The 22,053-nt window shown below is 45.1% G+C and overlaps 1 protein-coding gene, 1 long non-coding RNA gene and 1 pseudogene across 3 annotated transcripts; 2 read left to right on the forward strand and 1 right to left on the reverse strand.

The window, feature by feature from the left end:
- The first annotated feature begins 829 nt into the window (after positions 1–829).
- On the forward strand, positions 830–21,797 carry CRYGN (crystallin gamma N). Of its 2 annotated transcripts, XM_049863092.1 has the most exons (4): positions 830–1,075; positions 2,710–2,958; positions 4,781–4,926; positions 21,544–21,797. In XM_049863092.1, exons 1-4 carry the CDS (start codon positions 1,055–1,057, stop codon positions 21,677–21,679), a joined length of 552 nt encoding a protein of 183 aa, XP_049719049.1. In that variant the 5' UTR covers positions 830–1,054; the 3' UTR covers positions 21,680–21,797. The 2 variants fall into 2 exon arrangements, with proteins under 2 accessions (XP_049719049.1, XP_049719048.1); XM_049863091.1 differs by lacking the exon at positions 830–1,075 and having other exon boundaries at positions 2,501–2,958.
- On the forward strand, positions 5,477–10,622 carry LOC126064353 (60S ribosomal protein L10-like; annotated as a pseudogene).
- On the reverse strand, positions 16,718–19,888 carry LOC126064253 (uncharacterized). Its single transcript, XR_007514464.1, has 4 exons — positions 19,704–19,888; positions 19,448–19,594; positions 18,735–18,815; positions 16,718–16,852 (listed from the first exon to the last, which is right to left on the reverse strand). It is a non-coding gene; the product is annotated as an uncharacterized LOC126064253 (long non-coding RNA).
- Positions 21,798–22,053: the final 256 nt, after the last annotated feature.

Genomic DNA, 22,053 nt, shown 5'->3' on the forward strand with positions numbered 1-22,053 from the left:
GGTTGCTCCTTGGGTGCTAGGATGGCATGCTGATTTCAGTCCATGTTCCCAGGGCAGGGCAAGGGCAAGAATCACAGTTTGGGTCACCCCTGCCCCAAGAAGGACCTCCTCTTTCTGGGCCTTTAGTGCCTCATCTGGGAAACAGTGACGAAAATAGGCTCTACATTCCTGAAAGTAGAAGACCAGCCTAACTATTCCTTCCTCTTTCCATCCACTGGTCCCTGGGAAGCCACTTCAGTTCAGCCAGCTTAAGAGCTCTCTCTCCTGTGACCTTGTAACCTACCCCCCACCCCACCCCCACCCATCCCTGTGCTCATTCTATTTTCCATTCTTCCCACAGTCTTGGAGCTTTACCGTGTGCCAAGCACGACTGTGCCCTCAGAAACTCTCCTGCTCCAGGGGTGATGTGTCTGTACACAGCCCTGTAGTCCAGGGGTGTCCACACAGCTGTGGAGAAGCAAAGGACAGAACGTTATGATGCACCAGCCCTTCCACCAGCCAGGGAGGTACCTGCCAAGGGAGTGGCCCTGAGCAGGTTCTTCAAGGGCTGAGAGCTTCCAGGGGAAGTGGAATAGGGAAGGGGGGGGGGGAGTGACCTGGCTCAGAGTGGTGTAGGGCCTCAAGGAGGTCAGTGGTGTTGGAGAGGCAGGGTTGGGCCCAGGGCTGTCTTCTGTGCCATGGGAACCCTGGACGCCACCTCTTTGCCCAGTGAAACAATCAGTAACAAAATGAGGCTATATACAGCTAGGTGAGAGAAGAGGTGGGCCCGGGGAGATCAGGGAAGGCTTGGTGAGGAAGGAGGGAGGGTGGAAAAGTGGGGTCAAGGAGAGGAGGCCTTGGGGGCTGGCTAGAGGCTCTGTGGCTCCCTCTTCCCGGCGCGCAGCACCGCGGGCGTCCCCGTGAACGTGTGGAGAGGCGCCCGGGGGCGTAGCATGCCCGACCGCGCTAACGTGGCGGGGCTCTGCCAGCAGATCTTTTGTTTCGGCGACTCAAAGGCAGCGTCAGCAGGGCCAGGCCCATATATGTGGGAGCTGACCCGCGGGCGGGCGCACCAATGGCGCAGCGCTCGGGGAAGGTGAGTGTGCCCGGCGGGGCTCCGGAGGCCCCGCCGGAACCGAATTGAAACTCGGGCGGGGGCCCTGGGAGACCGCTCAAGCCTCCCCCGCCCCTATCTCCACTTTTACGTGGGGACTTGAGAGGGACAAACGGTCTGCTTGCGCTCGCTAGTCTATGGTCTTGTCATCTGCAAAGTTAGCAAAATTTCTTGATGAATTGGGGTCACTCGGCTGCTGACCCGGCAGTAGGGAAGGTAGGGGGGAGGAGGGTGGGAAGGTCGGGGGGTGGGTAGTGCGACCCCCTTCCCTTTCCTAACTGACTCCCTTTCCTAACTCTGGGCCAGGCTCAAGTTTGGAGCAGGGATGGTGGTCGGACACTGGGGATTTGATGGGCTGAGGCCCCACTCTGCCTTCTTTGCCTGAAGGTGGTCTAAATGTGGGCTGGCTCTCTGCGAATGTTGAGACTGGAGGTACCTTCTAATTTTGGTGCCCAGGTCTCCATGCTCTCAAAGACCCTGCTCTGAGGGTGTTTGAGCTGGGAGGGTGGCCTCCCACTTCTCTAGCTTCCCTACCTTGCTCATCTGAGAAGCCACATTCAAGGGGCCTGTCAGTCTGGACAGGCTGGGTCATGCTCCAGTAACCACTTGCATCCCCAGTGGGCCGCCAGCTGAATCCCTGCCAAGCTCCCTCTGCACCGAGGTCTGCAGAGCTGCAGGGCAGAGGGAACCATGCATCAGCTCTTCAGATTTCCACTGCTACTAATGTTCCTGTGGCCAGGATCACGGTGGTGCCTGGCTCCAAGCGGCCTGGAAATACAATTCTGCCACCTCCTCCTGGGGGAGAACTGGAAATATCGGTGATACCACAAATGACTAGGGTGTGTTCCAGGCTTCTAGGTAACATTATCAGTACTTTAACAGCCCCTTCCTTCTAGGAGCGCAAGTCTTGAAACCTAAAGAGAACTTAATGGTAAGAATTCCAGGTGCCATAGCAGAAAGTGAGTTTGGGGGCTGTTGTTGCTCCACGCTGTTTGACTTGGTGACAAGGAGAACCTGTCCATGCTACATAGCCCTGGGGCACTATGGCTGAACAGAGTTCCAGATGTGACATATCTCTGGGACCCAAAGGAACAGGATTCCATTAAAGAGGCCCCTTTTGAAAACATAAATCCCATGCCAGGGCCTGGGATGGAGTCAATTCAGGAGGCTGAATCCCAGGAACTTGCCTTCTGGAAAATAAATATGGGGTAATGATGGTGGGTGAAGTGTTTTCTTTGGGAAATGTTTCCTTTAATGGCATATGGATGTTATGTTTTAAAAATAAACAAAATTTTTTTAATGCAGTGAAAATTTTAAAAGGATAGGTTTTCAAATGACCCTAGACAAAGGGAAATCTCTGTCTTCCAATATTTACTGACCTTTTCCTGCTCGGTTGAGGGCTGCTGGGAGTGGGAAGGGCCAGGGCTGCTGGGTCTAAATCAACCTACCATACAAAGAAGGGAAAAGTCCATTCATTTGCTCTTTAACCCAATTAGCAAATCTTGGTTGAGTCCTACTGTATGCAACAGGGCTGGGTATTAGTGTCCTTGGAACTGGAGTTTCCCCAAATGAAAGAGAAAGCGCCTGACCCTGTACCCTCTAACCCGGCCTTCCAGATCACCCTCTGCGAGGGTAAGCACTTCACAGGGTGGAAGCTAGAGGTCTTTGGGGACTGCGACAACTTCCAGGACCGAGGCTTTATGAATCGGGTGAATTCCATCCGAGTGGAGAGCGGGGCCTGGGTTTGCTTTGAGCACCCTGATTTCCGGGGCCAGCAGTTCATCCTGGAGCATGGCGACTACCCCGACTTCTTCCGTTGGAATGGCCACAATGACCACATGAGCTCCTGTCAGCCTGTAGGAATGGTGAGTGGTCCATTCACCTTGGGGGGACTTCCTGCCGAAGTGACGGGGGTGGGGTGGTCAGGCCTGGTTAGACATGGGGACAAATAACCACAGGAGCGTGGCCCTCTCGGATATAAGGTCTTTAAGAGACAACCACGTCCTGGGTTGGAGATGGTATGGGGACAAAATGCTGGGGACCCCTCTGGAGAGCCTTTGGAGGCTTATGAGCCTGTTTCTGGGACTTCCACACTTAGCCTTAGGTGGGCTGTCTTCCTGAGCCCTTGGCCACACTTTCTAGAACACGTCACCCCTTCAAGAGGCATCCATTCCTCAGGGTCCTGCCAAGTGACCAATACTCACCTGATCAGCCAACTTTACGATCAAGTTTTCACACACACATCAGGAAATTGCTTTAAATTTCTGACCCAAAAGGCTTGCTAAATTTCCCATTGAAAATGTTCTGATGTAAGTTTGTATTTGCAACTGGGTGAGGGAAAAAAAAAGTAAAGCAAATACTAAAGTAAGGCTGATTTTGGCCTGGTAATTTTGTAGCAGTTTTCAGGAGTCCTCTGTGCTCTCACCTTGGAGTGAATCCTGGGGGGAAGCTCAAATAGGGAAGGCCGGCAAGGGAAAACTCTGGGGGCGGGCCCTGGAGGAGCCACACCAGGGCTGCCTTTGTAGGTTTGGCCCCATGTATATGGGGGGAGCAGATGCAGTGTCCCCCACCCGCAAAGGCTGAGGACTATTTGTGCTTGGTTGCCCTATGGTGGAATATGAGCAATGGGCTCCTTGAATTTCCCCAAGTTGCAAGTACTAAGCTGCCAGGAGTTCCTGGCGTTTGCAGAGGGAAGTGGCTAGATCCTGAGACAAGGGGTAAGCAGCATGTCGACTGTGTGCAGGAGGCTCCCCCATAGCCAGGCAGTTCTGATGAACATCTGCAGGGTCCCTGGAAGGGGCCTGTTTGTATATGCTCCCATCTCTTTTCGATATTGGTTGCAAAACCAGTAGGGCTTTGGCACCTCAAATTTAAGAATGGTTTCTTTATATTTCCACCAGGCCATGGCCATTTGGAAAAAGAAATTAAAGTTGTTTTCCCTGGGTCCTGCATAATGCTTTTTATATGAAAAATATACTAGGTATGTAGTGAATGCTGTTTTCCTGAGAGCCTTCCTGGGGCCAGCCTTGCTGCAGATGCCGGCCCAGGGGTGTCCAGCAATCGTGCTGAAGTCCTCCTTTGTCTTCTGGAGACATGGCAGGGGAATCCCATAGGGAGACACAGGTCCTGACCCACGTGAACCACGCTGTAGGGTCCAGCAGGATTTCAGCTAGACAGACTCTGCGATTTGTTTGAGAGTTTTAGCTTCATGTTTTAATCAGAAGTTCTACTGCGGTTTTTAAATACTATCATGATATTATCACTGTCCATGGCATGTGGCCCGGAGGGAGAGGTAGAGGCTAGAGGACCATGTTGGTATGGCCAGGGCACGACGGGGAGTCCCTTGACTGGCTGATGACTGGCCCAGGCCCTCTCTGGCCCTTGAACTCTCTGTGTAAAAAAAGATTGGACTGATGCAGGTGGGTTGAAACTTTTTGAAGTAATAGAATCCATTCACCAAACCAAATCACCTGTGGAAGAACAATCAGAAGTGTGGGTGGAGGGAGTGTTCATTTGTCCCACACTGAGCGCAGCCCCAGGCCAGCCCAGCCTAGAGTGGTCCTGGAAAGCTGAGCTCAGTGCCCTGGGCAATTCTCAGCTCCTCCCTGCTCTGGTCTTCTTTTTATGGGGAGGTCAACTCAGGAGCACTTTTCTTTCTTTCCTTCCTCCCCTCCTCGGATCCTGGAGCACGGGGAGCATTTCCGCCTGGAAATCTTTGAGGGCTGCAACTTCACGGGTCAGTGCCTGGAGTTCACAGAGGACAGCCCCTTCCTCCAGAGTCAGGGCTGGGCCAAGAACTGTGTCAGCGCCCTCAAGGTGTATGGGGACGGAGCGTGAGTAATGCTGCATGGGGCCGTGCCCTCTGCCTGGGTCAGGAATCAGACCCCCACAAGCGGGCAGCATGCCCCCATGCCAGAGGCCCTTTCCTACCCTCCGCTGCCTCACCCCAGGCTCCCTGCCCGAGTCATACAAGAGCAGCTGGCTGTGTGACCCCCACCCACTCCTGCACACGAGGTGTGTCCAATAGAACCAGTGCAGTAAGTGCTGTGCTTTGGGGGCCAGCACGCTCCTTATCACCTCTGCTTTGCTGAGGAGGAAGCTGAGATGCAGAAAGGTTAAAGAACCCTTGTGATAGTCGGCGGCACAGCAGGATTGCAGCCAGGTTTTTGACTTCAGGATTGTCCAGTCCTAGAGTTTTAGAGTGGTATCTCTCCCTAGGACCCACCCCCACCCTTACTACAGGAGAGCTGCCTCATTGGGCACCCCCCTCCACCTCCGTATCGCCTCTCCCAGAGCCCGGCCTCTGTATTCCTGTAGCACAGGATTAGGGGACTGCTGAAAGGCTGCAAGTGAGGAGCTGTGAGAGGGGACTTAAGGAAGACGATGACTGAATGGGAGAATTGTGACAGCCCACCTTCCCCAGGCAGCCTGGCCCCATGGGGTATGTTCAGCATTTCCTGCTTTTTCTCCATCCTTCTAATTTTCTCCAGGGCTGTCTTTCTCACCTCTGCCTTTCTCCTGTCCCTTTCTCTGCCTCTGTGAAATTCCATATTTGCCCTAAATTGATGGTGCATGGGAGTTCCATGGGTAGAATTCCAAAAGAGTAATTTGCCCTGTAAAAATGCTGGCTGGATTGTGTCTCATGAGGCCAAAGTCATTCCTTTGCTTGTAAGGAGTCCTGAGACTCAAGAAGGAACCCTTCATGCCCACCCCCAGAAGATTTCCAGGACTTGTGTAGAAAGAAGGTGGAGAAGGTGGTAGGAACTAACATTTGGGAGGGGGACATACATGATCTCCTTTGTCGTAGTAATGACACATACTCTGTTTAAAATAAAATCAAGAAAGAATTATTGAAAGTAGAGGCAGCTCAAGCCAGGGAAACACGGACTTCCACAAAGTGAAAATCAGAGCTACAAAATGGTGAAATTGCCAAGAGATATTATGGGATATGAACAAAGAGCGTAAGGTATATTATTTTGATTGGAAACTGCAAACTTAGATCAGCCTAAGGTGGGATCATTAGAAGTGGGGCCTCAAAAGAGATTGGTTTATCAGGTATGTGGGCATTCTGGATTGGTGGATTATTTCTTGTTTCAAGTTTCCTTGGGAATAAGCTCCTTGGGAACAAGCTGCAGATGAACTGTTTATTTTAAGGCTCTTTGCAAACTAGCTAACAATATTCTGATTGGTGCTTGGTGAGGTAAGGCGGTGGAAGGTGGGACATCTCAAAGCAGGGTTTCGCTATGATTGGTTTACAGAATATATAAATATGTGTGCTTTATTGATTAGTTACTACCTGGTAATATGTGCACTTCCAAGGGGTCACGAGGCAGTCACAAGGTGATTACATGATGGATTCTGTGGGAACAGAGGGTAAAGACTAAGTTGCTTAGGGGAAAGTTCTTTTGAGAACATCTTACACAAAGGGTTTTGAAATACTTCCTTCTCCTGGTTTAGCATGATGTACTTTTGTCATTCTGTATTTAGCTACAGAGAAAAACATTTCCTTGGGTGCATGATTAGGTCTGTACAAAGACTGCAAGTTAACAAAAGCAGTAAGTTATTGATCTCAAGTCTGGGCTAACATTCTTCACCAACAAGCATCCCAAAATTTAGAACTTTCACATTCCTTCCTTTTGATCAACTGTTTTGATAGAAATTCTTTGATCACTCTTTTCAAGAATGTTTCTTCTGTGTGGACTGCTAGTCCTCAAATGGTTGCTCAATCTTCTGAGCTATTAAGTCTCTGGAAGTTATTATTGGGTAGGTGAGCACTGTGGTTCTTCACAATATTCTGAGGTGTAAAGACTCCAGATGCTGCTATGGGGGAGTTGGCCACCATCTGGTTCTTCACGATGCCATGGCTAGACGTTCTGCTTGGTGATCATTCGTGGAGTTTAGTGTGAGAGAATAGCCACATTAGGAGAATTGCTTGATGGTCGAGGGTGCCAGCTTAAGGCTTGAATTCAGTGTCATCTGAAAAAAAAAAAAAAGTTTGATCTATATACATAATTCTTCTTATAGCATTAGATTTTTGAGTTATAACATTTGTAAAGCATTTCCTACAACATTTAATTATTCCTAGAATAACAACAACTGTGATAAGTACCAACAAACCAGTGAATAAAACAGAGCAAATTCAAGATCACTCTCCTTTAGGTAGCTAACTGAAGATATCAAGAAAGGGAGAATCAGGCATAGGAGGCACATGGAGCCAAGTAGCCTTATGGTGTATCTGTATAATGCCCTTTTCTGCCTCTCCTGATGTGTTTATCCATGCGCAGCAGGAGGTGTTAGCAATGATGCAGACTCCTCCTTGCTGGGCCAGGATAAAACCAGGAGCTATTCTGTTATCTAGCACAACTTTGGCCAAGGAGTTTAAAGACTTGTTGGGCTGCCGTTCCATCAACAACGTCATTGGTTATCTTTTTCATGGTAGCTGATGTGTTACAAATAGACTTTCCAAGCTCAGGGATACCATAAACTGGTAGGATACCCCGGAGGAGCACCCATCCATCTCCTGATTTTTCTATTGTAGGATTTTTTATCAGACCCAATAATTTCCCTATGGGATCAGAAGAAGAGCTTCAAATTATGTGTCCAATGTATATTTTCATTGTAAGAATGGAGGGTCAGTTGGACTCTGAAGGTTCCTAATGTGCATTTGCCATTCATACTCCATCTAAACAATGTGAGGTCCAAGTAAAAAGTCTAACATCAGAATTTTTCTCTAGATAGTTTGATCCTCCGTATGGGAACATGTACCCATAAGGGACACTTATTACTCCCATTCCAGTTTGAATAAAGGGAAAAGGAATAGCCTGGTTTTCTTCTTCAAGCCATTTTTCAGTAACAGAGTCATTACAAATAGACAAACTTCCTAATTCTGAGTTTTCTTTAAGACAGGTGCAGACTGGGGCCCCTGAATCCTGATAATTATAAAAATCTACTAAAGCAATGTACCTGTTATTGGTGACAAAAGGGATAGGACATCCAGCACCATAAATGACACCAGGTACTGAGGGATAAACAGAGGAATTAGAGGGATACCATACCTGATGCGGATGGCTCGTGTGGCAATGGTACTGACATCAATAGTGGCAGCAGGTATGAGGTTGTAGTTGAGAATGGGTAACAGTAATGGATCAGAATCATCATGTACAGTTTTTGGAGAAGGGTGCTAGATCCAGCATTCAGTTAGGTTACTGCTGCTTACCACTGATTGGCAAATTTAATAAAGGTATTTTCATGTCAAGCCTCAATGGAGATAAAGATTATGAAAAAAGGATATTGTGAGAAAAGCTTGTCAGTGAAGGAAAATTGCCCCAAAATGTGTAAGAGCTAAAAGCATACATAGCAGTCATTATGAAATAGGTTCCTTTGGTTATTGACATATAAGAGGATACAATATTTGAAAGAAGGAAAAGGCTAAGAATAGTTCCAATACTAATGGCAAACAAATATATAGGTACTTCTAAGAATGTGTCATGGAGGCTCTAAAACAACAGGGGTGGGTGTAATTATTATCAATCAGTAAGGCCTAACTTATAAAGTAGTTCCAGAGGCTATGATTATTAAACAATAGGCAACAATTTCAATAGTTTGCATTACCAGATAATAAAACCTACTTTATGTAGTGCATCCATCGCTACAAGGAAACCTCAAACCAGAAAACACAGTCCAAAGATGTCTTCAACTTTGATTTTCATGAAGCCTTGTTCTGTGATCCTTGGAGAAGCTGTCCATTTTAGGCACAGTTGTCTGCCTCTGGCCGCCTAAATATTTGAATTTCAGTTTGAGTCCTTCGGTCAGTTAGACAGTCCAGGTAGGGGTCATGGTCCTCTTTAGTTGGGAGAGATGAATCCAAGTTTTAACTCCCTGTAATTTAGCTGCACAAGGATTAGTGAGAAGGACCAGATAAGGTCCCTTCCATTGAGGTTCAAGAGAATCATTTAATTGGTGCCTTTTCCAATAAATATAATCTCCCGGTTGAATAGTAGGTAATTTAGACTCTACTTGCTTTTGGTTATCAAAAGTTTCTTTAACTTGTGAAAAGTATTCCTTAGAATATTGAATTAAAGAGTTAAAATATTGGAACAAGTCAAACTAAGTCAAATTTGTTTCAGGGCAAGTTGCCCAATATGGGAGGGCCATTGACTGCCCAGTAGTAATTTCATGAGGAGTCAATTTGTAAAGTCCAAATGGAACAGTCCTCAAATTTAAAAGAACTAGAGGCAACACCTTAGTCCAAGGCAATTGTAAAGATTTGGAAAGTTTGGCTAGTTGAGTTTTTATTATACCATTAATTCTTTCTACTAGACAAGATGGTTGGGAATGATAAGGACAATGAAGTCTCTGAGAGATGGGGAAAATTTTGCATACTTCTTTGATTATTTGTCCAGTAAAAATGGGTGCCTGTTTGTTAAAAGCTTGGGTGAAGAACTAACAAGAGTGCAGTCTTCAAAACTATGAACAAATACATGTTCATAATTTCAAATCTCCCCACCAGTGTTTTTCTAAAGCTTGGGTTAATTCATCTGGTTTTATTCTTGGATAATCATTTAAAAAAACTTTGAGCCATGGGAACATGCAAGAACTGTGGTAAAATAGGTTGTTATCTGGCCTGGTCCATAAGCCGGTAAGTGGATTTTGGTGGCAGCCAGCCTGTTTGCATTCTCCAGCTTCCTCTTTTGAGGTTATTTGTTAGTGTTTAAAAAGTGATTTTGAGCTCTTTTCCTTCGGTGCACTGCAAAGATCCTGGTGTCACCACGGGCCACTGCCTCACCCAGTGTTACCAGTGTTAAAGAACAAGCCCTACCCAAAGACCCATTCTGCCAAGGTGTCCCTGATGTCAAGATCTGCATCTTTGACCTGGGTCGGAAGAAGGCAAAAGCGGATGAGTTGCCACTCTGTGGCCACATGGTGTTGGATGAATATGAGCAGCTCTCCTCTGAAGCCCTGGAGGCTGCCCATATTTGTGCCAATAAGTACATGGTGAAGAGTTGTGGCAAAGATAGTTTTCACATCTGAGTGAGGTTCCATCCCTTACCTGTCATCCACATCAACAAGATGTCCTGTGCTTGGGCTGACAGGCTCCAGACAGGTATGCAAGGTCCCACTGGAAAACCCAGGGTACAGTGGCCAGGGACCACATTTGGCCAAGTCACCATGTCCATCCTCACCAAACTTCAAAACGAGTATCATATGAATAGGCACCAGAAGATTCATATCTCGAAGAAGTGGAGCCTTACCAAGTTTAATGCTGATGAATTTGAAGACATGATGGCTGAAAAACACCTCATCCGAGATGGTGGTGGAGTTAAATACACCCCCACTCATGGCCCCTTGGACAAGTGGTGGGCCCTGCATTCATGAGGTCCTTGGTAGCACTGCCCCACCTGACCTATGCTCACCAATAAATTGACCTTCCTGTCTCTATGTTGCCCACCAATAAATTGAACTTCTTGTCTCAAACAAAAAAAAGGTGGTTTTGAAATTTGTTTTGGGTCAAATTTTGGTAAGCAGCCACTTACAGGTGCTCTAACTGTTCTTAACATTTATTACCTCCATTCCAACATGGTTGTAAATAAGACATAGCAATCATGAATGAAGGTACTATTCTTACGGGGCAACTGGAAAGCAGTCTGCTTAGCCATTCTACTGGTTAGGTCATTCTCTTTAATTTCTTCTGTTTGTGGAACTGCTTTAGGTTGATGAGCCTGAATTTTAATTATAGCGATCTTGGAGGGGAGCAAAAGGGCTTCTAAGAGGTCTGCCAAAAACATTTACTGACCATCCAGAAGCCAATTTGCAAGCCCTCGTGAACACAATCAGTTCAGCTTGTTGAACAGAAGTGACTTAAGGAAGGATGCCACTTTCAAGGATCTCAGTAAATATGGTCACAGCATAGCCTCCCTGGTAATGAGAGTTGGTAGGTTCAGGTCTTAATATGACCTGTCAACCAATAAAGCTAAATCAGGATTTGGTAATGACATTTCTTGTAAATCTTGTCTAGGAGACAAAAGTTTTTCAGTAAAATTTAAGCAATAATGGGATGGATGATTATCATCATTAGGTGGAGGTCACAGTGTGGCTGGGTTTAAGGAGGTTACAGTATGTAACTGAATATTAGAAGCCGCTAAAAAAAGAACTTCATAAGAAGTCAGCTGCTGACTGAGAGATGTTGAGTTAATGTTGAATTTAGAATGGAGGACACTACATGAGGAACATAAACTTCAAGAAAATTTCCAAAAATTATATCTGCTGTGGTCCACACCAGCCTAGCAGTTGCAGCAACTGCTCAGAGGCAAGGGAGGTAGCCTCAAGTAAAAGGGTCTAGTTGGATACTATAATAACCAGTGGGTCTCTGTTGTCCGCCATGTTTTTGAGTGAGGTCTTCTAAAGTATTTCCAGAAGTCTCATGGGTGAAAAGTGAAAAGTACAAGTTAGGAAATCTTAGAGCAGGAGTATTAATGCATCTTTTAGTTGTGTGACAGCCTTTTGGCCATATTCAGAAAGTTGAAATGGATAGAATTCTGAACCTTTCAGATAATGGTAAAGAGGTTGAGCTAGTAAAGAAATATTTTGTACATAGGTTCTTCTGCAGTAATCGCAGAGTCCTAAAAATCCTCTCAATTGTTTGTTTGTGACAGGGACAAGATAATCTAGAATAGTTTCTTTTCTTTTGGAGTCTATAGTGATTTTCTTTGCTGAAATTATATGTCCTAAATATTGACAGAAGGTTGGGCTAATTGTAAATCTTCTTTGGAGGCTTTGTGCCCTCCTCTGGCTAAATGTTGTGATAACAGGATTCTATTGGTAAGACTTGAGCCCTGATGGCACAGTGGTTAAGTGCTGCAGCTATTAACCAAAAGGTCATGCGTTCGAATCTACCAGCCACTCCCTGAAAACCCTATGGGGCAGTTCTACTCTGTCTTATAGGGTTACTATGAGTCAGAATCAACTCAACAGCAATGGGTTTATTAGGAAGACATGCTTATAGAGAATTAGAACAGACCAGTAAGTCATCCACATATTGTAATGAAGTGTATCCCTGGGTAAACTGTAAGAGTTGTAAATCAGCATGTAAAATCTGGGGAAAAAAATAGATGGGAGATTCAGTGAAACCCTGAGGCATCATGGTCCAGGTATATTTTTGGTCCCCCCAGGTGAAAGCAAATAAATACAAACTGGATGCACCAAATAATAATAAAAAAAAAATCCAATGCTGTTGAGTCAATTCTGACTCATAGCAACCCTATAGGACCGAGTAGAACTGCACCATAGAGTTTCCAGGGAGCACCTGGTAGATTCGAACTGCCGACCTCTTGGTTAGCAGCCATAGCACTTAACCACTACACCACCAGGGTTTCCGTCTGGATGCACAGTGTTGCTGAAAAAAGCACAGCATAAATCAATGACAGTGAAGTGGGATGCTTCAGGGGGTACATTAGAAAGAAGCAAGTGAGGATTGGGGACTAAGGGAAATCTAGGAATTACCGTATGGTTAATGGCACGTAAATCCTATACAAGTCTCCATCCTCGATTGCCAGGATTTTTTTTTTTTTAATAATTTTTATTGAGCTTTAAGTGAACATTTACAAATCAAGTCAGTCTGTCACATGTAAGCTTATATACACCTTACTCCATACTCCCACTTACTCTCCCCCTAATGAGTCAGCCCTTCCAGTCTATCCTTTCATGATAATTTTGCCAGTTTCTAACCCTCTCTACCCTCCTATCTCCCCTCCAGACAGGAGATGCCAACAGAGTCTCAAGTGTCCACCTGATACAAGTAGCTCACTCTTCATCAGCATCTCTCTCCAACCCATTGTCCAGTCCCTTCCATGTCTGATGAGTTGTCTTCGGGAATGGTTCCTGTCCTGGGCCAACAGAAGGTTTGGGGACCATGACCACTGGGGTCCTTCTAGTCTCAATCAGACCATTAAGTCTGGTCTTTTCATGAGAATTTGGGGTCTGCATCCCACTGATCTCCTGCTCCCTCAGGGGTTCTCTATTGTGCTCCCTGTCAGGGCAGTCATCAGTTGTGGCCGGGCACCATCTAGTTCTTCTAGTCTCAGGATGATGTAAGACTCTGGTTCATGTGGCTCTTTCTGTCTCTTGGGCTCATAGATGTCGTGTGACCTTGGTGTTCTTGTTCTTCATTCTCCTGTGATCCAGGTGGGTTGAGACCAATTGATGCATCTAGATGGCCGCTCGTTAGCCTTTAAGACCCCAGACACCACATTTCAAAGTGGGGTGCAGAATGTTTTCATAATAGTATTATTTTGCCAATTGACTTAGAAGTTCCCTTAAGCCATAGTCGCCAAACGCCCACCTTGCTCCACTGACCTTTGAAGCATTCAGTTTATCCAGGAAACTTCTTTGCTTTTGGTCCAGTCCATTTGAGCTGACCTTCCGTGTATTGAGTATTGTCCTTCCCTTCACCTAAAATAGTTCTTTTTTTTTACTAACTAATCAGTAAATAACCCTCTCCCACCCCTCCCTCCCCACGTCGTAACCACAAAAGTATGTGTTCTTCTCAGTTTATACTATTTCTCAAGATCTTATAATAGTGGTCTTATACAATATTTGTCCTTTTGCCTCTGACTAATTTCACTCAGCATAATGCCTTCCAGGTTCCTCCACGTTATGAAATTACAGATTCGTCACTGTTCTTTATCGATGCGCAGTATTCCATTGTGTGAATATACCACAATTTATTTAACCATTCATCCGTTGATGGACACCTTGGTTGCTTCCAGCTTTTTGCTATTGTAAACAGAGCTGCAATAAACATGGGTGTGCATATATCTGTTCGTGTGAAGACTCTTATTTCTCTAGGGTATATTCCGAGGAGTGGGATTTCTGGGTTGTAAGGTAGTTCCATTTTTTAACTTTTTAAGAAAATGCCAGATAGATTTCCAAGTGGTTGTACCATTTTACATTCCCACCAGCAGTGTATAAGAGTTCCAATCTCTCCACAGACTCTCCAACATCTATTATTTTGTGTTTTTTGAATTAATGCCAGCCTTGTTGGAGTGAGATGGAATCTCATCATACTTTTAATCTGCATTTCTCTAATGGCTAATGATCGAGAGCATTTTCTCATGTATCTGTTAGCTGCCTGAATATCTTCTTTAGTGAAGTGTGTGTTCATATCCTTTGCCCACTTCTTGATTGGGTTGTTTGTCTTTTTGTGGTTGAGTTTTGACAGAATCATATAGATTTTAGAGATCAGGCACTGGCCGGAGATGTCATAACTGAAAATTCTTTCCCAATCTGTAGGTGGTCTTTTTACTCTTTTGATGAAGTCTTTAGATGAGCATAGGTGTTTGATTTTTAGGAGCTCCCAGTTATCTGGTTTCTCTTCGTCATTTCTGGTAATATTTTGTATTCTGTTTATGCCTTGAATTAGGGCTTCTAACGTTGTCTCTATTTTTTTTTTCTGTGATCTTTATCGTTTTAGTCTTTATGTTTAGGTCTTTGATCCACTTGGAGTTAGTTTTTGTGCATAGTGTGAGGTATGGGTCCTGTTTCATTTTTTTGCAAATGGATATCCAGTTATGCCAGCACCATTTGTTAAAAAGACTATCTTTTCCCCAATTAACTGACGCTGGGCCTTTGTCAAATATCAGCTGTTCATATGTGGATGGATTTATATCTGGGTTCTCAATTCTGTTCCATTGGTCTATGTGCCTGTTGTACCAGTACCAGGCTGTTTTGACTACTGTGGCTGTATAATAGGTTCTAAAATCAGGTAGAGTGAGGCCTCCCACTTTATTCTTCTTTTTCAGTAATGCTTTACTTATCCGAGGCTTTTTTCCCTTCCATATGAAGTTGGTGATTTGTTTCTCCATCACATTAAAAAATGTCATTGGAATTTGGATCGGAAGTGTATTGTATGTATAGATGGCTTTTGGTAGAATAGACATTTTTACTATGTTAAGTCTTCCTATCCATGAGCAAGGTATGTTTTTCCACTTAAGCAGGTCCTTTTTAGTTTCTTGCACTAGGCCTTTGTAGTTTTGTTTGTATAGGTCTTTTACATCTTTGGTAAGATTTATTCCTAAGTATTTTATCTTCTTGGGGGTTACTGTGAATGGTATGGATTTGGTGATTTCCTCTTTGATGTTCTTTTTGTTGATGTAGAGGAATCCAAGTGATTTTTGTATGTTTATCTTATAACCCGAGACTCTGCCAAACTCTTCTATTAGTTTCAGTAGTTTTCTGGAGGATTCCTTAGGGTTTTCTGTGTATAAGATCATGTCATCTGCAAATAGAGATAATTTTACTTCCTCCTTGCCAATCCGGATGCCCTTTATTTCTTTGTCTAGCCTAATTGCTCTGGCTAGGACCTCTAGCACAATGTTGAATAAGAGCGGTGATAAAGGACATCTTTGTCTGGTTCCCGTTCTCAAGGGAAATGCTTTCAGGCTCTCTCCATTTAGAGTGATGTTGGCTGTTGGCTTTGTATAGATGCCCTTTATTATGTTGAGGAATTTTCCTTCAATTCCTATTTTGGTGAGAGTTTTTATCATAAATGGGTGTTGGACTTTGTCAAATGCCTTTTCTGCATCAATTGATAAGATCATGTGGTTTTTGTCTTTTGTTTTATTTATGTGATGGATTACATTAATGGTTTTTCTAATACTAAACCAGCCTTGCATATCTGGTATAAATCCCACTTGGTTGTGGTGGATTATTTTTTTGATATGTTGTTGAATTCTATTGGCTAGAATTTTGTTGAGGATTTTTGCATCTGTGTTCATGAGGGATATAGGTCTGTAATTTTCTTTTTTTGTGATGTCTTTACCTGGTTTTGGTATCAGGGATTTGGTGGCTTCATAGAATGAGTTAGGTAGTATTCAGTCATTTTCTATGCTTTGAAATACCTTTAGTAGTAGTGGTGTTAACTCTTCTCTGAAAGTTTGGTAGAACTCTGCAGTAAAGCTGTCCAGGCCAGGGCTTTTTTTTGTTGTTGGGAGTTTTTTGATTACCGTTTCAATCTCTGGTTTAGGTAGGTAGTGTTTTTCTAGGAATTCATCCATTTCTTCAAGGTTTGCAAATTTGTTAGAGTTTGTAATAATCTGATATGATTCTTTTAATTTCAGTTGGGTCTGTTGTGATGTGGCCCATCTCGTTTCTTATTTGGGTTATTTGTTTCCTTTGCTGTATTTCTTTAGTCAGTCTGGCCAATGGTTTATCAATTTTGTTAATTTTTTCAAAGAACCAGCTTTTGTCGATTGCCAGGATTTTTAACAGGGAAGACTGGAGTGCTGCGTGCATTGTTCAAGGAGCAAGAAAATCTTCAGCAAGAAGATCTTGAATGATAGGAGCAAGTCCTTTTTTAGCTTTTCATTTTAAGGGGTAGTGGGAAATTTTAGGCAAGGGCTTAGAGGTATCTACTTGAATTTTAATTGGTTCTGCTGATAATACTTAGTCACTGTAGATGTTGTGGCCCATAAACTTTCAGGTATGGTTAAAAGGTCTTCTGCAAAATTGGGTGAGGTAGAGGAGTGATTTTCTTGTGGCTAAAAGTTAAATGCCTGCAGATAGTAATGGGCTTCTTCATTTACAGTATTCTGTATTATGGAGTCTATCTATTGATTGGTTTCAGGCAGATCTGATAACATCTCTCCTGTTCCTGAAAATTTTATTTGGTAATTCCATTTGGATAAAAAAAAAAAAAAAATCCCTTCCTAATAAATTTACTGATGTGTCTGAACTGAGGAAAAGGGTGCATATCTTCAGTAGGTCCTAAAGAGACAGTAACAGGTTGAGAATGAGTTAAAACTTGTTCTTTATTAGTAAGCCCCACTATTTTTGAGATTTTATTACTCCAAAACAAGGGCTTTTGTAAACTTGTGGGGTTCAAAGCAGATACGGTAATACCTGTGTCAATTAAAAATATACATGATACCCCATTTATTGAAATAGTAGCTTCTCCATGAGAATTTAGTGCTACCATATTCCCCAGATCCCCTTCATGCTAGTTTAGAAGATATCTGGTTGGTTGGCATATTATTAGCTTTGTTTTTTAATTTAAAACAAACCTTTTTAAATGTCCAGGTTTCTTGCAATAAAAGCAAACATTAGTCCCAGGCTCATTGCTATTTCTAGGCCCTCTTTTCTGAAATTGGAATTTCTCCTTTGGCTGGGTCATAGCTGCTGCAATTGTAAGGCCATCGATTTATTTGGTTTAGCAGTTTCTTTAGTCTCTATAGTTTGAGCTAGTTCATGAGCTAAACCAGTCAGTTTGGCAATTGGGGCTATTTTCCAATGTAACCAATAACTCTTGACTAAAGCTGAAAGTTCAGGATTAAGGCCCAATATAAACGCTGCATTAAAAGTCCGCAAAGCTTCCGTGGCCATCAGTTCTAAACAGGAATGTTCAACAAAATTTTTATGTAGTCTATTTTGATAATCATAAATGGTTTCATCCTTATGTTGTATACAGGAATGAATTTTTGTCCAATCCACAATGGAAAGAAAGCTTTCCTAAGAGCATCCCGTAAGTCTTTTCCTTTTTTATGATCTTCTTGAAGTATGTCCTCAGCAGTCTTGCTGGTATCTAAAACAAGACTAGCTTGAGCATCTTTCCAGTCATCATGTTTTAAACAAATTTGAGCATGCCCTGGGCTCACTAGCATATGCAATAATTGGTGTAAACCAGGAAGCCCAGGTTGGTGAGCTTCAGTGAGAATTTTAAATTCTTTAGCAAATTTATAGGGATGCTTCCACAAATCTGGAAAATCCTTAACATCGCTATATAATTCAGTGTGAGTCCAAGGAGCAATGGACATGCTAGTTTCTATAGGGTTTTCTCTAGTGCCTACACCTGGGGGTGCAGTGTGGATCTTAAAGGGCATTTCAGGAACAGGTTCAGGTTTAACTCCTTTTAAAGATTCCTTAGATAAGGGAGTTCAGACAAGGTATTTTTCAGAGGGATAAGAGAATAAAGAAGGGTAAAGAGGAGTGACTGGCAGAGGAGCAGACAGAAAAGAGAGATGGGCACTGAAATAATGACAAAAGGTGCTACAGAGCTCTGGCATTGTAATTCTTTGATTCATTTAGCCTGTTTTGAAATGGTGCCTTGCAGGGAGGCAAATTTGCTGTCTTGATGCCTCCTGGAAGCTTCCAGATGTCAGTTTAAAAAGGCATTCCATTGTATTTGTTTTATTTGGGAGTCTCTAGCTTCTAACTTAATGGACAGAAAAGTTAGCTTATTTAAATCAAATGCCACAATAGCCATTGGTTGTTTAGATTTCCTTTAGTAAGTGCATGCCAGCAATCAGTAAACAAAACTGAACCAGAGTCATAATGCTTGGTTATATAAGCTGCAGGATTCCCTGAAGGGGGTCTTGCATCAGTTTTGGATGTCTCAATCCCCAACTTAATGAGAAACTTGCAAGTATTAATTCCTGAATATGTGCAAAACCTTACGATGCACCAAAGAGAAAAGGGAGCTCAGACAGAGGCTGGCCACTAGATGTCAGTTTCACCAAACTTAATTTGGCAGTGGACTCAGTATGATACTCAAGAGGAGAGCAGAAAACAAAAGCAAGACAAGAGGACTGACGATAAATCTCTCAAAGAGCTGTCTTCAAAATAAACAGAAGCTCAATTCAACAGGGCTTACCTTAGCCAATTTCCAGGAGTCCAAGTAAACAAGTGACGGCAAGGGGCTTTCGCTTGGTACTGGAGCATCAGTCTGCAGCTTCTCAGGAATGCAAAAGATAAAAAAATAAGGCACCTTCAAATTCTGCCAGACTATACCAAGATATGTCATAAGGTAACAACATGTACTCTGTTTAAAATAAAATCAAGAGAGAATTATTGAAAGTACAGGCAGCTCGAGCCAGGGAAACACTGCCTCCCACGAAGTGAAATCAGAGCTCCAAAATAGTGAAGCTGCAGAGAGATATTATGGGATGGGAACCAACAGCTTAAGGTACATTATTTTGATTGGAAATTCCAAACTTAGATCAGCGTAGGGTGGGATCATTAGAAATGGGGGCTTGAAAGAGATTGGTTTATCAGGGTATGTGGGCATTCTGGATTGGTGGATTACAGTTAACCTGCTTGTTTCAAGGTTCCTTGGGAACAAGCTCCTTGGGAACAAGATGCAGACAAGTTGTTTGTTTTAAGTCTCTTTGGGAACTAGCTAACAATATTCTGATTGGTGCTTGGTAAGGTAAGGTGGTGGAAGGCGGGACATCTCAAAGCAGGCTGTTGCTATGATTGGTTTACAGAGTATATGTGTGCTTTGTTGATTATGCACACTTCCAAGGGGGTCATGAGGCGGTCACAAGATGATTACTGTATGGGAACAGAGGGTAAAGATTAACTTACTTAAGGGAAAGTTCTCTTGAGGACATCTTACACAAAGGATTTTGATATCCTTCCTTCTCCTGGTTTAGCATGATGTACTTTTTTCATTCTGTATTTAGCTTCAGAGAAAAACATTTCCTCAGCTGCATGATTAATCCTGTACAAAGACTGCAAGTTAACAAAGAAAGCAAGTTACTGAGCCCAAGTCTGGGCTAGCAGTCCTCACCATCGAGAATCCCAAAATTTAGAACTTTTACACCTTTCTTCCCCGTCTTACCTGTGAGGAAGCAGAGACTTGAAGAAATCAGTTGGAGGTTGCATGTGGCAGACTCCACCTGGAAGCCAGGGCTCTGAATGAGGTTATACTGGGGCGTGCACTTATTTTGACACTTGTGACTTTAACTGTTACGAACAGATGGAAGCCCTTGGCAAAGAGAAGCTGCCTGGAGGTGATGCTTCTGTAAGGCCTTTCCTGCAGTCTGGGAAGTGTGTGTGTTGGGGAGGTGTGGGGGGAACAGTAAGTTCAGGAACAATCTGTCCCTGCAGCTCATGCTGCCCCCGCCCTGCCCTCACCCCACCGCTGTCCAGGAGGGACATGGCCCCCATGCTGATTAAGAGGCTACACCCATCCAACTCCCTCCCTCTTTCTGCAGGGGAGGAGCTCTGACATTTGGGGAGGAAGGGGGCTTCCTGAGGGACCAGCCTGCTCCCTCCTCTTCACTTGGGGAAAGCTCCAGGCTGGTCCCAGTTACAGAGGGGCATTCCTTGAGGGGTAGGGTGGGTTAGCTGGAGGCAGGCTGCCCTAGAAAATTTGAGTCCCTAGCAGGGCTCCTGCTGGCTCACACCTCCCTCTCTTCTCTCTGAATTGCCTACCCAACCCTCAGCAGACTGTGCCAGCAAGTGTGAGGTTGGGAAGGAAGGAGGTGGGCTGCGGGTGGCAGGGGAGTGGGATAATTGGGAGTTGACTCGCTGACTCAGCAGCCACGTAGCCTTAGTGGTCACTTCCCTTCACGAGGCCTCATCAGAAACAAGAGCATTGGGCCAGAGGGGCTCAAAAATTCTGAGTCCATGTCTTTTGGGGAGAGAAAAGTGCTTTGGGGTTGGTAGGCCAGGGTATAACCCTGTGACCTGGCCAGAGAGCTCCAAGGTCAGACGTGTACACAGCCCCAGTAGGAGGCCAGGCTTGAACCTGCATGCTGCCCAAGGCCATCAGCATCAGCCCCCTCCGTAAAGAGAACACCGTTTCTCATCTGATGAAAATGAATGAGAGGGGCCAGAGACTCCGAGACGGAGAGACCAAGTTAGCTGTGAGTGCTCCTGCAGTGGACCGAGTCCACCTAACCCCCCACCCCGACCCCGATACACACACACATAACTTCAACCTCTACTCGGGACAGCCTCCAGACCTTGCCCCTGAGTGGACAGTGATTCAGAACAGAGCCTTTTCGTGCCCACTCCACACAGCTCCATGCCCAGAGGCGGGCAGAGTTAGGAGGCATCTGTGCCTCCAACTGCCGCCTGGAGGTCTCTTCCTTGGACCACATCCCCTTTCCCCAGGCAGAGATGCTCTTCAGGCCCTCCACTTATCCTGCCCACCACACCTTCTCTAGAGGGGAGCCATCCCTGATTACCTGAGCCCACTGCCCTTCACCTGCAGCCCTATGGCTTCCTGGCCCACCCCCACCCCTAGCACAGGGCTCCAAGGTGCTCAGTAAACACCTGTTTACTGGCTCTTCCTCTCTGAATGTTGGCAGCTACCCAGGATGGAGTGGAGTAGTAGAGGGATGAGGGTAGAAGTGTACCCAGAATCATTCCTGGCCCTGTGATGACCACTCTGGACTGGTCAATTTAGAATGCCACGGTTTCTGAGCACCACCGCCCAGGCCTGACATGTCCACAGGTGGGCCATAGGGAAGAAAGTCAGCCAGGACAGGGCCAGGAACCAGCTGTGTCCCCAGATGGAACACGATTGCCTTGGGGGCTGGGAGGGGACACCGGATGGAGTAGGAGGCCACCAGAGTTCAAGGATTCTGCCCAGCACAGGCCCACTCTGCTTGGCATTCCAGGCAGTCATCCTGCCCTGTCCCTCACCCACCCGGCCTTCTCCTCTGTTCCAGGTGGGTCCTGTACGAGGAGCCCAACTACCACGGCCGTATGTATGTGGTAGAGAGGGGTGACTTCCGAAGCTGCTCTGACTGGGAGGCCCAGAGTACCCGCATCCAGTCCCTTCGAAGAATCGTCAACTTCTTCTAGCCTGGCTTGTCCACCTGCCTCTGGCCAGGCTGACCCCGGGACCAGGAGAGGCCCAGGGGGACAAGTGGGTCCTCCTGGCCCTACCAGGGCTTGGGACAGGCAGGAATAAAAATCATAAAAGCAGGAGTCTTAGCAGGCCTTCAGTGATTTATCTTGTCCTTCCTGACTCCCCAGGCAGTGGGGCAGGGCACCCCAGGTCCTGCACAGAGCAGGAGGCTCCAGGACTCCCTCCTGGGCTGAGAGAGGTGCATCCTTCCTTCACCCACCCAGACATCCAAATTTCCACATCCACCCACATTCCTCCCCACAAGGGGAGGGACTAGGGCAAGTAAGGGAATGTACTTTGAGGTACCCCGTTTTGGAATATCTGGGCT

Source organism: Elephas maximus, chromosome 20 (assembly GCF_024166365.1).
Source record: "Elephas maximus indicus isolate mEleMax1 chromosome 20, mEleMax1 primary haplotype, whole genome shotgun sequence".
In the NCBI taxonomy this organism is placed as follows: domain Eukaryota; kingdom Metazoa; phylum Chordata; class Mammalia; order Proboscidea; family Elephantidae; genus Elephas; species Elephas maximus.

Bases quoted from the DNA above. Each gene is read 5' to 3' on its own strand.
- CRYGN (XM_049863091.1), top strand. From the start codon at position 2,614: ATGCAACAGGGCTGGGTATTAGTGTCCTTGGAACTGGAGTTTCCCCAA. The intron at 2,959-4,780 runs GTGAGTGGTCCA...CGGATCCTGGAG, and splicing joins CCTGTCAGCCTGTAGGAATG to CACGGGGAGCATTTCCGCCT. The intron at 4,927-21,543 runs GTGAGTAATGCT...CCTCTGTTCCAG, and splicing joins AAGGTGTATGGGGACGGAGC to GTGGGTCCTGTACGAGGAGC.